We start from the raw sequence: 15,649 nt of genomic DNA on the forward strand, positions 1-15,649 counted from the left end.
GGCTAAACCAGTAACTACCAGCTCAGGAAGTTCTATACCAAGTAGATCTATACAGAAAAACAATCCAGTCTCTGCTTATGTTAGCTCAGTTATATCTCTGTCCAAATTTTATATTCAGTTTGCAGATGAAGAGGCCGCCTTGGAAAAATTAATGAGTAGTTTACAAGTAGCTTATAATGAGAATCCAGGAGAAGGTACAAATTTTGCTGTAATAGGACAGTTTTATTGTACAAAGTATACAGAAGATGATTCATGGTATCGTGCCATAGTGGACAGCCTTGGTGATAAAGTTACAGTCTGTTTCGTTGATTATGGTAATTCAGAAAATGTCAATGTATCAGATTTAAAACTTTTAAAATCTGAGTTCTCAACTTTACCTGCATTCGCTGTAAAAAGTTGTTTGTCTGGGGTTGAACCAGTAACAGATAAATGGTCAGATGAGGCCAATACAGCTTTAGAAGAAGCAGTTGTAGACCAAGAGTTAACTGTAAATTTTATAACTGATTCTGATGTATTTGTTTCCAATACAGAAGGAGATGTAGCTCAGAGTTTGATTTCAGCAGGACATGCCAGAGCCAGACCTTCCTCTAATTCTACAGACTACATTATCAATGGAAGACCAGGTTACACCAGTTGGAGAAGTAATTGTCTATTTATCTGCTATAAATGATAAAGGATTTTATTTACAATTGGCAAGTCAGGAAAGTACACTACAAAACATGTCCGACCTTTTGCTAACATTATGTCCAACCTTACAACCTGTCAGTCTACCATCTTTATCAGTTGGAAACTTTTGTTGTGCTAAATTTTCTGAAGATGACGCATGGTATAGAGCAGTTGTGACAGACATAAAAGATCAAGAAGTTACTGTTACTTTCATAGATTATGGAAATGGGGAAACATTGCCAGGTAGTAGTCTTAAACAGCTGCACAAAGAAATACTGTCCCCAGCTATGGCATTCCGTTGTTGTTTGGATGGTTGTGAATCTGTAAACCCAACCAACCTAGAGCCAAGGCTTACAGCCCTAATGGATTCAACAGAACTTAATGCCTTGTTTAAAGGGAAGATAGGAGACTTATTTAAAGTTGTGTTGACAGACAGTGGTGTAAATGTGAACCAGGAATTGGGTGATAAAGGTATGGGAATTATATCTACTTTTCAAAAGCTGTTAAACCAGTTTGTTTCTTTATTTATGATAGCTAAGCAGGAATTCATTTCTCATCCAACAAATAAGCCAACTGATTTTTTTTGTATAAGTACACTTCAAATAGTTGAAGTAACAAATTTTGAAGAGAAAAAAACTGGTGCTCACTTAAATAGGCACCATATATACAGATAAAGAACACCTACATGTGTTTCACATTGATTAAAATGTTTTGACTGTCAGTAAAGCAAATATTATAAAAGCTATTTTGTTTATATAAAACACACACTGGTAAATAGGAATTTTACATAGAAAATTTAAAAACTTTATAATGACATTGAGCTTTTCAGAAAATGTACTTCTTTTTTTCTTTGAAAATTACTTAATTCTGAAATTATCTTGCAGGTGATGCTCTAGCTGGTGGTGATATGATGGTTCTTGATGAAACAGGAGATGCACAAAAACTTTCAGAAATTAAAGGTATGCTGTATGATTAAAAAAAAAGAGATGTGGGGTATACACAATGAGACACTTTCCTAACAACAAAACCATAACATATCTAGAAACCAACTTGCAGTCTGCAACAATAGACTAGGCTTAATACCATATGCCAAAGATTAAATTGATTCAAATCTAAAATAAATTTTACAGAGACTATAGCTACCAAAATTTTGCCATATTCCAAATTATTTTAGAAGTCAAAAAAAAAGACTTGATGATATTAATACCACTAATGATTTTTGTGACAGTTTTTTTTTGTCGTATGAATTTCTTTCTGGTCAGTTATAGGATAACTTTATTTGCTATATGTGACCCTTGCAAGGTTTTCACATCTGTCAGGCAGGGTTCACCTGATCTTGTCTCATTTCATGGATCAGTGATCAAGATTAAGTTTTAGTTATTAGGTCTAAATCTTAGATACTTATAGCAAAAGGTCAACTATATTTGATTGTAAGGTGTACTTGTCCCCCTGGGAGGGTTTATTATGATCTTGACCTCATTTTCATGGTCTTGGTCAATGTCAATGTTAAGTTTTTGTCTCGCCTTGATGGAGTCAAAAAGCGAGACATAGGTATGCTGTTTCCGGCGGCAGCGTCACCAATGTGATTAGTTCTAGTTTATGGTGAACCACAAGTGGTAGGTCAATCATATTTGGTATGCAGTTGTATTAGCATTTACACATCTTATTTCCATGGAGATTATTTGGCCCTGCCCCCTCAGTCATGGTCTATTGACTTTGAAACTTTTGCTTAGTTTACATGTATTAGTTTGTGATTAGGTCAGTTTATGGGGAACCACTTGTGGTAGGTTAATGATATTTGGTACACAGTTGTATAAGCATTGGCATATCTCATTTCCATGGAGATTATTTTGCCCCGCCCCCTTAGTCATGGTCTATTGATTCTCAAAATTTTGCTTTGTTTACATGTATTAGTTTGTGATTAGGTCAGTTTATGGGGAACCACTAGTGGTAGGTCAATGATATTTGGTACACAGTTGTATAAGCATTGGCATATCTCATTTCCATGGAGATTATTTTGCCCGCCCCCTTAGTCATGGTCTATTGACTCTCAAAATTTTGCTTTGTTTACATGTATTAGTTTGTGATTAGGTCAGTTCAAGGGGAACTATTAGTGGTAGGCCAATATATAAATAACGCATAGCTGAGGGGTTGATAGAGCAGATTGTTACCCCGAGAAAACATTGTCAACTGAGGCGAAGCCAAGGTTGACAATGTCTTTTCGAAGGGAAACAATCTGCTCTATCACCCTCTCAGATATATGTTATTTAATTTATTATACTGAATGTTCTGTTATTATTGTCTATCAAATTTCAAATTCAAAGTAATAAAATAAAACGTCTTGTACATAACAATCATCCGCATTTATTAAAACGCGAACTTGACCAAGCGTCTCCATGAAGGGTAATAGAGTATTTGCCATGAGGTAGAGTAAATTGTCTCCCTCATCAACCAATCAAAATCTGCATTTTGATATGAAGTATTATAATGTTAATCGGTATTCAGTAGTATAAGCATTAACACATCATTTCCATGGAGAATATTTGGCCCCGCCCCCTCAGTCATGGTCTATTGACTTTGAATCTTTTGCTAAGTTTACATGTATTATTTTGTGATTAGATCAGTTTATCTGCTAATGTCAAAGTCAATGATATTTGGTATGCAAATTTATTGGCATTTGCAAGTATTGTTTCCATGGAGATTATATAGCCCACCACCTCATCATGGTTCATTGACTTTGAAACTTTAACATGTTTACAAGATAATGTTTGTGTTTAGGTTTGTTTAAAGGGAACAACTTATAATAAGTCAATTGTATTTGGTATTCAGTTGTATTAGCATTGGCACATCTCATTTCCATGGAGATTGTAGAGCCATGTACCTCAGTCATGGTTCATTGACTTTGAATATTTGCATAACTTACATGTTAAAGTATTGCTATGTTTATTTCAACATTTGCATAATCAAAATTACAAAAAGGCGAGACATATCTCTGTGGTAACAGTTTATTAGATGGTGACGTTCCCTTGTCATCATCTTATGGTGTTTATATATCTGAACTTGTTCGATTCGCTCGTTATGTAACAACGTATTTGATTTTAACGAAAATAATCTCTGTATTACCGAGAAATTATTACACCAGGGTTTTCAATATCACAAACTAGTCAAAACATTTACTAAATTTTATCATCGGTACAAGGACATCATTCGTAATATAAATCAACATGCAGACATCTTATACGTTCAGGTATTTCTCATCCAATCTTTTATGGTAATATTCTTTACAAAGCACAAAAATGTCGGCATTCACCTCAAAAGCTAACCAAACCGTTAAACAGACTTATTCAGAAGAGATGTAGTTACTATACTGTTGTCAGATCATTACAGATGGCATATTTTGGTGTTAATATTGATTCACTTATAGGGTCTTTGCATCGGAAATAAACACATTTATTCTAAAACCAGTTGTTGGCATGATACGGGTTATGTTCTTCTCATATATTTTATGATGGTATGATACTAAACCCCTAACGGGAGGGATTGTTCTTGATTTTCATATGATGAAGACATAATCTGTCAATCAGTTTAATTGAAGTCTGGGGCTGGAATGTCGGTAACTGCTAGTAGTCTTTTGTTAATTTATGTATCATTTTAATTTTGCTTAGTTTCTTCTGTTACGTATTCTGACATCGGACTCGGACTTCTTTTAAACTGAGTTTTACTGTGCGTATTGCTGTGTGTTTGTTTTTTCTACATTGGCTAGAGGCATAGGGGGAGGTTTAAGATCTCACGAAGCATGTTTAACCCTGCCGCATTTTTGCGCCTGTGCCAAGTCAGGAGCTTCTGGCCTTTTTTTAGTCCTGTATGATTTTTAATTTTAGTTCATTTCTATGTTTTTGAGTATAGTATGACGTCCTTTTTCACTGAACTAGTACACATTTTTATTTAGGGGCCAGCTGAAGCCCGCCTCCGGGTGCGGGATTTTCTTGCTGTGTTGAAGACCCATTGGTGGCCTTCGGCTATTTTCTGTTCTATGGTCGGGTTGTTGTCTCTTTGACACATTCCCCATTTCCATTCTCAATTTTATGTAGATGATTTCTAAACTTTGGAATTGAATGAATGAAAAAATTCTATTTCAATCTTTAAACAAAACTTATTCACACGAAGTAATTGAAAAGGGACAAGAACAATTTACCTGTACAGGTAAACTTTTGATGCAGGATGTCATTTACACACCATTTTTTAATCAATAGATGAAATTAGTGCATCTTTCCAGGTAACCTAATTAGACTGACCACCAGCCCATGGTTTATGACCCCAATAAATGGCCAACATCCCAGGTTTTATGTGCCCAATAAATAGTCACCATTTGATGTTGAACATAGCAGATGGTGACCATTATTCAGAGAATGTCACAGGTTGTACAGTATATAAATGAGATACAAATTGACTTCACTTCAACCTAAGTAGTGTAACGTACACGTGTATATTAATCTAAAACATACGGCTAAGACAATCTATACCTTGGGGTAGAAAAACCTTTGACATTTCAAATTATTCAACATTTTATTTACAGTATATTTAAAAAAAAAAATTAACATAATTATCATTGAATCAATGATCAGTGATGATTGAAATTCAATGTCAACACAAATGTACTGACTACTTGGCTGGTGATAAATTGCTGTTAAGTTTCATGCAATGTGCGTTAGACTCGTCTATTTTCGTGCTTATTTGAGGGCATTTTCCTTTGATCTATTGTTTTTTCCCTTCGATGTTTACATTTTCGCCAAATCTCACGCATATGCTTCATGAAAACTTGACAGCCCTGGGTGATACGTTTTGGAATGGAACGTTCACCAGAAATGGCATTGGCCCAGTGGTTGTAAAAATTCATCAAAGATTTTATAAAACCTGTAAACAGCAAAAATGATCAGCAATACAAGATCTACAAAAATGTCAATATGAACAAATCCATTGGAAGACTCATTGTAGGAGTTATTGCCCTCAATTAATGATTTGTTACTAATTTACGAGCTTTTGCCTATTTTCAATAAAAACTATAAATGAAATGTAGAAACTGAAAACATAAAAAATTATCAGCAATACAAGATCTACAAAAATGCCACTATGACTGACACAATTTGATGAATCCTTATGCGTTATTGCCCTTAAGGGAATTTTATATAAATTTTCTAGTTTTTGTCTATTTTGTAAAAAAATATAATGGATAGGTAGAAATTAAACTGCAAATAGATAAAATAATCAGCAATACAAGATCTAAACAAAAAATGCTAAAATGACCAAATCATTTTGATGAATCCTTATGAGTTAGGCCACACTTAAAAATATTTTGGTTTAACTACCCAAAGGTAGAGACGGTGGGTAGGTTAAGGTAAGCATTTTCTTTTTTTTTCAGCAAAGAGAAATTGAAGAGTCCGATGTTTTTTAGTCTTCATGCCTACCTGATAAAAAAAAAAAACTTTTTCACATCAGGACAATACAGCTATTTTATGGGTAGGTAGGGTTAGCACAAACATATTCTTTTTTATGGCCTTATTGCCATCAAATGGGGATTTGATACTAATTTTATAGTTTTTGTCTGTTTTGTGGAAAAATATACTCAATAGGTAGAAATTGTAAACATTAAAAAAATTATCAGCAATACAAAATCTATAAAAATTCCAAAATGACCAAATTATTTGGATGCATCCTTTTGAGTTATTGCCCTTAAAGGAGCATTAGCTGTCAAATTCATGTTCACCGATTTGACTCAAAAAATTCTCATATTTAATTTATAATATACTAAAACGTATATCCAAATAATAAAAAGTCTAAAATAAACAATATACGATGCACTGACTCGATAATATGTATCAGCATTTCGTGTGTATTTTAGTCTAGACGCCATCTAATTAACCATCCCTTCGAAGACTGCCAACGGTCATATAACCCGATATAAACATAAACATAGATATAAATAGAAAGCGAACTCGTGCAATTGGATTTTTCTAGGTCTGTTTGATTTCATATTATAGGTTTAAAAAATATGTAATTAATCGTTTTTACCTGTATAATAAAGAGTTTTTGTAGATCGAATCAGTCAACCAAATGGTTTACCCTAGTTTCACTTCCGATGTTGACATTTTTTTCTTCTTAATAGCTGAACGCGCCTAGTTCATGCGTAACCCATCTCTATCTAAGGGGTTCAACTGAAGTTCACATTAATACGAATTCAATGAGGTCGGAATATTCACTTGCAAGTGAATAATTCATTAGCGATGTTTCTTTGCTTATTATGATAAAACTGAGCCAAACTGGCTGCTAAAAACGAATTATTATATAACTACTTCACTTTCATTAATGATTGAACCAAAAAAAAATCATATTTTTTTTTGTATATCTCGTAGCTAATGCCCCTTTAGATAATGATTTTGACTAATGTTTTATTTTTTATTTATTATTTCAATTTTTGACAGCTGAGAAATTCAGGCTCTTAGGAGCCTCTTATTCGTTCTTAAATCTGAATTAAGTAATCGATAAGCATTTGTATGCCTCCCCTATGGTAGAGGGAGGACATTGTGTTTTCTGGTCTGTGCTACTCTTCATTTGTCTTTTCTGTTCCAGGTGATAGATTTGGATTTTGAAAGGTAGTTTACAAAGAAGTTGCGGTCACATCATATATTCTTATTGTTGCTTGAAATCTATATTTTGCAGCATGTATAGCAGAGTATTGCGTTTACCATTCAACCTAGCTTTCGAAAATGAGTGCTGATCAAATATTTTTAACGAGTTATGCCCCTTGGAAATATTAATTATAATAGAAATCACATTGCTTTGCTCTGAAGCTTTCATTTCTCTAAGATATTAATAAAAAGTTTTAAGGAACAAAAAAAAAAGTTGCTTTTTTAAGTTATTGCCCTTGTACCTTGGATAGATAAAATATGTGCAACGCGGGGGACATTGGAACTCTGTTCTTTTATTAAATTATATTCTCCTTTTCATAAGCCTATTTTGTTGACCTATTTAAAATGGTCATTATTGTCTTATAGACATGAGATTTATTTAATTTCTTTTCTTGAGATTTTGTTCTATAATCTGATAATAAATGATAACATGTCGATTTTATTTTACAGGTTCTTCTTTAAAAATATCAGACACAAAGTGTGGACCGTGTGATGTGAGAGAGAAAAATAACCAGTCACTATACTGGTGTATGTCCTGCGAAGAAGGTCTGTGTGAAGAATGTTACGACCATCACAGAGCAATAAAGTCATCTAGAAATCATTCAGTTGTTCCCCTTGAAAGTGTCAAGCATCTAGAGCAATTCATTTCATCTTTCAAAACAGATTGTTCTATTCATGATAAGCCATTAGAACTTTTTTGCCCATGCCATGAAGAACCTTGCTGTACCAAATGTGCTTCACTAAGTCACCAAAACTGCGTAGGCATCACTCTGTTCCAAACGGTTGTAAATGATTTGAAGAGATCTGATAAGCTTTCCTATCTTGACAATGATATTGGAACTCTATTGAAAAACATTGACTCGTTAATTGAAAATCGCAAAGTCAACTTGAAAGAAATTTCTGATCAGGGTAAAACAAAATTTGACTTGTTTGCAGTTCTGAAAGAAAAATTAAAAGATCTTGAAATCAAACTGCAGTCTAAATGTCAAGGGTTGCATGTGGCTGCATATGCAGAAATAGAAGCAGTTGTAGCAAAACTCCAGAAAAAGCGACAGATGATAATAGACTATAAAAATAACTTGTCACAGCTGAGACAAATTGGTGCAGATACACAACTGTTCCATGGAACCAAACAAATGGAAAAATTCATAGAAGAAGAAGGGAAAGCTCTTTATGCAATTGTAAAAGAGCCATCTATGCAAGAAGTTAAAATAAAATCAAAAATGAGTGACAATTTCAAACAAATTGTGTCTGATTTAATAGATGTGACTATAAAAAGGGAAAATTCTACGGTGATTCTGAAGGATGTAGAAGGCAGTTAAACTTGCCAAAGTGTTAAGGATAATGAAACAGAAGTATCAGTTGTCCAAAAGACACAGACTGAATTTGACAAATCAATGTTTAAAGGCAATACAAACATTTCCTGCTTAGTAGCCTTACCAGGAGGTGATATAGCCGTTACAGGTTATGACTCTGAGGATCAACAACTTTTTATATTTGATATCACTGGGTCAGTAAAGAAAAGAATATGTTACCCTAATAGACCATTTGGATTGACTGTTATTAATAAAGATATCTTTGCAGTTTCATTTCCAGAATTATGGTGCATTAAGATTTACTTGCTAAATGCATTCGCAGAAATAACCGAAATCCAGACAAATGGAGAGTGTTGGGGTTTACAGTTTGAAGATGGTATATTTATAGCTGCCATTAGAAATGTTGAAATTTCATTTATGAACTTATTAGGAACTGTTCAAAAACATTTCCAATGAAGCAAAAGAATCTTGTTTATGTTTTGAAAAGCAAAGAGAGGCACTTTCGAACAGAGTTTGAAAACCATAGTGTTCACTGCTATAGTTCCATCAAAGGGCGGAAAGAGTGGCAATTTTCTCACCCGACTGTACTTGGTCCTCGAAACATGTGTATTGATGCTGAAGGCAATTTATTTGTAGCATGTCAAGATTCCAACTGTGTAATTCTTATTTCTAGTGATGGGAACCATTTCAAAAGAGTTGTTGAAATGAGATATGCAAAGTGTATTTACTTTGATGTGCAAAAGTCTCTTCTTTATGTTTGTAGTGTCAATGGAAAAGACATGGCTTCATTCATTATTCCGAAGAACTTTTGCTCTTTTTGATAACTATAAATAGAAATGATACAGAAAGAATTAAAAAAAATGAAATGATCTAAATAATCTGTCACTACACAATACAGACTTCTATCATTTGTCTAGTGATGATTGTTAATATAGTTGTATATCTTTATATTGAAAAATATCACAAGCCATTTCTTGTGTCGCATGTTTTTATTTAAAAAATGCCTTGTTTTGCTTATAGTGAAAACTTCACTTGCCAAAAATATGTTTAGGTTTCAATAGTAGTTTGTTTCTAAATGTTCCTTGTAGGCACTTTATATCTTACTTTTTTTGGTCAAGATTGTGAGTAAATTCATATTCCAAAAGTTTTTATTCATTATTGATTTTATTTTAGTAGGTTACCGTTATCCAAAGGTCATCATCAATAAGCTAAAGTAATTAAACATGCTTATACTTTGATGGGTTAACGATGCTTAAACATGTTTCTATGAAAAGTTTTATACATAATTCATTATTTGAACAAGACCCTAGATCATGCAGATAGCTTCAACTGGATTGAGAATTTATCCGGATTGGAATAAATAGCGATAACGTGTACTCGCATACCAGAATCCGGCCAAGCTGCACCATATCTCGTTTTGCGACAGTATGATAGTAAGATGACTATGGCCAATACTTCTTCACAAAGAATATCAGGGATTGGAATAATCTACCAACATCAATATCATGAATATCATCGTTTAACACAGTTGAAGAATTAAAAGCCTTGAAGACATGCTCTGAAATGAAAAAGACAACACCAATATGTACATAGTTTCAACTCTTAAAATATTGCGAACGTTTTAAATGTAAATAGCCAAGAGAGAACTTTCTGTTTTTTTCTGTCACTGCGAAATTTTTCGTAAATTCTAATTTCGAATCCGGTTCATTATAATAAAAATAAGGAGATGAGGTTTCATTTCCAATGAGACAACTATCCACCAAAGTTCAAATCAAGTGGATTTAAGCAATTATAGGCTCCCAATAGCAATGAAAAAATATCACGTATAGTCAGCTATGAAAGGCCCCGCCATGAAAAATATGAAACAATTCAAATGAGAAATATAAAGGCATTATTTATAACAAAACAATTAACGAAACACAGATATGACACAAAAAAATAGTTAAAAAAAGCTTGATGTCTTGAGCTGGCATTTCAGTAACTGCTAGATGTCCTTTGCTGATTTATGTATCATTTTTATTTTGGTTAGTTTCTTCTGTTACCTATTCTGGCATCATACTCGAACTTCATTTCAATTGAATTTTACTGTGCATATTGCTGTGTGTTTATTTCTTCTACATTGGCTTGAGGTATAGGGGGTGCGTTGTGAATTCACAAAATTCTATTCTAGATGGAGAACGATATTTTGGTCTGTAATAACATGGCCACATGGATCATATCTAAAATTCGACTATTCTCATTTTTAAGTTAAAGGAGTATTATTTTCTACATTGACGTCTGATGTTACTGACGTAAAATTAAAAATTAAACTTCTGGTTTTTTTTAGTCCCCTACCGACAAAGTCGAAGGAGACTTTAGGTTTGCACTCCGTCCGTCTGTCTGTCTGTCTGTCCATCCGTCAGTCCGGCAAATCAGTTTTCCACACTTTATTTCTTCATGCCTGAAGATATTGATTTGATATTAGGTGTATTGTTTTATCATGACAAGTTACAGATCAAATTTAAATTTTGTTCCGGTCTGATGATTTTGTGCAGAGTTATGGTCCTTTGACTTAGAAAATTAACTAAAATAATCAGTTTTCCGCACTTTTTTTTGTCATTCTTGAAGATTTTGATTTGATAATTGGTATATAGTTTTATCATGACAAGTTACAGTTCAAGTTTGAATTTTGTTCCGGTCTGATGATTTTATGCAGAGTTATGGTCCTTGGACTAGAAAATTCACTCAAATAATCAGTTTTCTGCACTTTTTTCGTCATGCTTGAAGATATTGATTTGAAAATTGGTATATAATTTTATCATGACAAGTTACAGATCAAGTTCTAATTTTGTCCCGGTCTGATGATTTTGTGAAGAGTTATGGTCCTTGGACTTAGAAAATTAACTTAACTAATCAGTTTTCAACACTTTTTTTCGTCATGCTTGAAGATATTGACTTGATATTTGTTATATAGTTTACACCATGACAAGTTATAGATCAAGTTAGAATTTTGTTCCAACACAATGAATTTTTAACCGGTAGGGGACTATGTATTGCCATGCAATACTCACAGAATGCATGTTTTTGTATAGGTGTATTATACGAAATAATAGGTGGTTCTGTACGTGTTATCAAAATATGGAGGTTTAAAGTTTTGAATGGTAAAGTCATTAAATATACACGATAAGTTGATGAAATCATTACATCTGGTAGCATATTTAATTTACAGAAAGTGATATTTAGAATTTTCAGGTTTATCGATACGCGGGAATACCCTATTGTGGCAAAAAGCTGTAATTATACGCGAATACTCATAGAGTGGGCTAAAGAACTTGATTTGTGCCACACTCCTTGAACATATCATGTAATTTACTAATTGGTATTTGACCTAGTTCAAATAATAATCGATGCCTACCATTGTTTTTAGATATAGATAATTATCAAGTGTATAATTTATACGATATTTAATTCGTTGATTTCGATTGATACGTTTGCCATGAGACCTATCATTACGTTGTCTTTAATCAACAATATTCATGATATAAATAGAAGTTTTTATATATGTTCCTTTGTCCCAGTATATTGTCATTTAGACCCAGGGGATATGTCTGCAGTCGTTAAATCCAAGACATTTTGATAATTTTACGGTAATCTTGAAATTGTTTCTACGATTGCCCTTGTTGTTTCTGGATCGTACCGAGTGGTGGAATCTTATAAATTTAATATTGTGGTTGTGTTAACGTAAATGTTGGTAAATTATACTTGTGACTTTCTTATGTTTTCGTAAGCGGTATATTTGTGCTCGTTTAAAACTTTCCATCCTGGTTGTCCTACATTACTGTATATCACACTTTGGCTTCGTTCAAGTAAACAGATAAACGAGGCTTTTAGTTTTTCATGGAGCTGAGATTGAACCGGTTCAGAGAGGAAACCCTCCAAAAGCGTTTATAAACTGACAGCAAAAATAGGAAAAATTAAAATGTAAAAATATCAAAACGATATCTGTATTGACTTCGGAATAGATCAGAGGAAGTGAATGATGGATTTTCCAAATGTAAGATCATTTAAAAATTAAAAAAGAACTGTCCTAAAAATGAATACAGCACGTTATTAATTTAATGCGTCCGAAGTGCTTTTCTGGATCTACCTTCATTTTTTAATATTTGAAAGCCAAGGATTTATTAGAACCGAAACAGATTAAGAGCTATATGACCTTAAGTACCTAAAATAGCCAAATTCATCTAAGGTCAACTTCACCTGAGGGAGTTGACACCTACCTAAGGGTACCAGAAAATAATAGGATCAACATTTATTCAGGGGTTCTATAAAGCAAATGAAAAAGACAGTATTCCTTGATTTGGCTGGGTATCCTGGGACCTGAATCATTGATATTGGCAAGTCAATGAACATTAACTGTTAAAGGAGCTGATGCTTCCTCGATAATTAGGAAAATGTACGAAAAAGCTCCCAAAAAATTAAAAATTGAAACCGTTACAAAATTGCCTTTCAATACCATCATCTTCATATTTCCGAGTGAATTTGCATTGCTATACGACGTGTCTCGGTATTTTGTACATCCAACATTCATGTATAAATTTTTATACGACCGCAAAGATTTTTTGTGGTCGTATATTGGTATTACGTCGTCGTCGTCGTCGTCGTCGTCGTTGTCGTCGTCGTCCGCGTCGTCCGAAGACACTTAGTTTCCGGACAATAACTTTAGTTTCAGTAAATGGATCTCTATGAAATTTAAACACAAGGTTTGAACCACAAAAGGAAGGTTGGTATCGATTTTGAGGGTTATGGTTCCAACAGTTTAGGAATTAAGGGCCTAAAAAAAGGTCCAAATAAGCATTTTCTAGTTTCCAGACAATAACTTGTGTGTAAGTGTATGGATCTATCTGAAATTGTACCAAAAGGTTCCATACTAAAAAGGAAGGTTTGGATTGATTCTGGGGGTTATGGCTTTAACTGTTTAGGAATAAGGGGCCAAAAAGGGGCCAAAAACAATACTTTTCTAATACTTTGTATAAATTGCTTATTTCTTGACAATTTCAATAGGGTTTTATCCTTGAATTCTTGGGGTTCTGCAGTATCCTGAATCTAACCGTGTATTAAGTTTCGGATTTTGGGCCCCGTTTTTAAATTGGTCCACATTGAGGTCCCAGGGGTTCAAAATTAAACTTTGTTTGATTTCATCAAAAATTGAATTAGTGGGGTTCTTTGATATGCCGAATCTAACCGTGTATTTAGATTCTTAATTCTTGGTCCCGTTTTCAAATTGGTCTACATTAAGGTCCAAAGGATCCAAAATTAAACTTAGTTTGATTTTAACAAAAATTGAATTCTTGGGGTACTTTGATATGCTGAATCTAAACATGTATTTAGATTTTTGAATATGGGCCCAGTTTTCAAGTTGATCCAAATCGGGGTCCAAAATTAAACTTTGTTTGATTTCAACAAAAATTGAATATATGGGGTTCTTTGATATGCTGAATCTAACTGTGTATTAAGTTTTTGGATTTTGGGCCCCATTTTTAAATTGGTCTACATTGAGGTCAAAAGGGTCCAAAATTAAACTTTGTTTGATTTCATCAAAAATTAAATTATTGGGGTTCTTTCATATGCCGAATCTAACCGTGTATTTAGATTTTTAATTTTTTGTCCCGTTTTCAGATTGGTCTACATTAAGGTCAAAAGGGTCCAAAATTAAACTTAGTTTGATTTTAACAAAAATTGAATTCTTGGGGTTCTTTGATATGCTGAATCTAAACATATATTTAGATTTTTGCTTATGGGCCCAGTTTTCAAGTTGGTCCGAATCGGGGTCCAAAATTAAACTTTGTTTGATTTCAACAAAAATTGAATATATGGGGATCTTTGATATGCTGAATCTAACCATGTATTTAGATTTTTGATTTTTGGGCCCCGTTATAAAATTGGTCCACATTGAGGTCAAAAGGGTCCAAAATTAAAGTTTGTTTGATTTCATCAAAAATTGAATTCTTGGGGTTCTTTGATATGCTGAATCTAACCTTGTATTTAGATTTTGGATATTGGACCATAATAGGTAAATGTCCAACTTAATTTTTTTTAGTTCTTAGACCACATTCATTCTGTGTTAGAAACCTATGCTGTGTCAAATATTTAATCACAATCCAAATTCAGAGCTGTATCAAGCTTGAATGTTGTGTCCATACTTGCCCCAACTGTTCAGGGTTTGACCTCAGCGGTCGTATCAAGCTGCGCCCTGCGGAGCATTTTATTGATGTTTCTGTTATGGTTTCGGTTCGATAATCTCTTATGTCTTATCGTTTGTAGTCCAAATAATAATAACATTGCCTTTCCATAACATTTTTGCCATGAAAATTCTTTGGACGAGTTTTGTGAAAATAATTGTATACAGTTCGTTATTGCATGTTAGTTACGTAAGCGCGTCACTGTTCTTTATATCCAATGGTGTTTGTCGTTGATGGAATATGTTCGTTGTTGTTCTTCAGTTTGCATGTTGTGTCGACTATTATATTATTTGTTTGTGTGTTTCTCTGTGATGAATGTTCTTGCTTGTGTTTGTGCTGTATTTCAGTCACGTAGTGTTGTCATTTCAACGATATTTTAAAACATTGTCATAAAGCGGGATGTTTATAGCCATTAAACCAGGTTCAAACCACAATTTGTTCTTAAAATGTCCCGTACCAAGTCAGAAATATGGCAGTTGTTATCAAATAGTTCGTTTCGATGTATGTTGGCGTTTGTTTTTGTGTGTTCTTTCTGTTCCTTTGTTTTCCTCTTGTAGTTGATGTGTTTCCCTCGATTTTAGTTTATAACCCGGATTTCTTTTCTTTCAATCGATTTATGACCGTTGAACATCGGTATACTACTGTTGCCTCTATTTACAGACTGTGAGAAACGGGGCTCTTGCAAATATCGGATAAAGAACAATTTTATTCATTATGAATTGATTTTACGTTTACCTATTTTTTACAACAGTTTAACATGTTT

General features: G+C 33.5%; 1 protein-coding gene across 1 annotated transcript; it reads left to right on the forward strand.

Annotated features, from left to right (window-relative positions):
* The first annotated feature begins 23 nt into the window (after positions 1-23).
* Positions 24-9,584, forward strand: LOC127739001 (tudor domain-containing protein 1-like). The gene is made up of 3 exons (XM_052250515.1): positions 24-1,137; positions 1,551-1,625; positions 7,803-9,584. Exons 1-3 carry the CDS (start codon positions 567-569, stop codon positions 8,672-8,674), a joined length of 1,518 nt encoding a protein of 505 aa, XP_052106475.1. The 5' UTR covers positions 24-566; the 3' UTR covers positions 8,675-9,584.
* Positions 9,585-15,649: the final 6,065 nt, after the last annotated feature.

Source organism: Mytilus californianus, unplaced genomic scaffold (assembly GCF_021869535.1).
Source record: "Mytilus californianus isolate M0D057914Y unplaced genomic scaffold, xbMytCali1.0.p SCAF_4, whole genome shotgun sequence".
In the NCBI taxonomy this organism is placed as follows: Eukaryota; Metazoa; Mollusca; class Bivalvia; order Mytilida; family Mytilidae; genus Mytilus; species Mytilus californianus.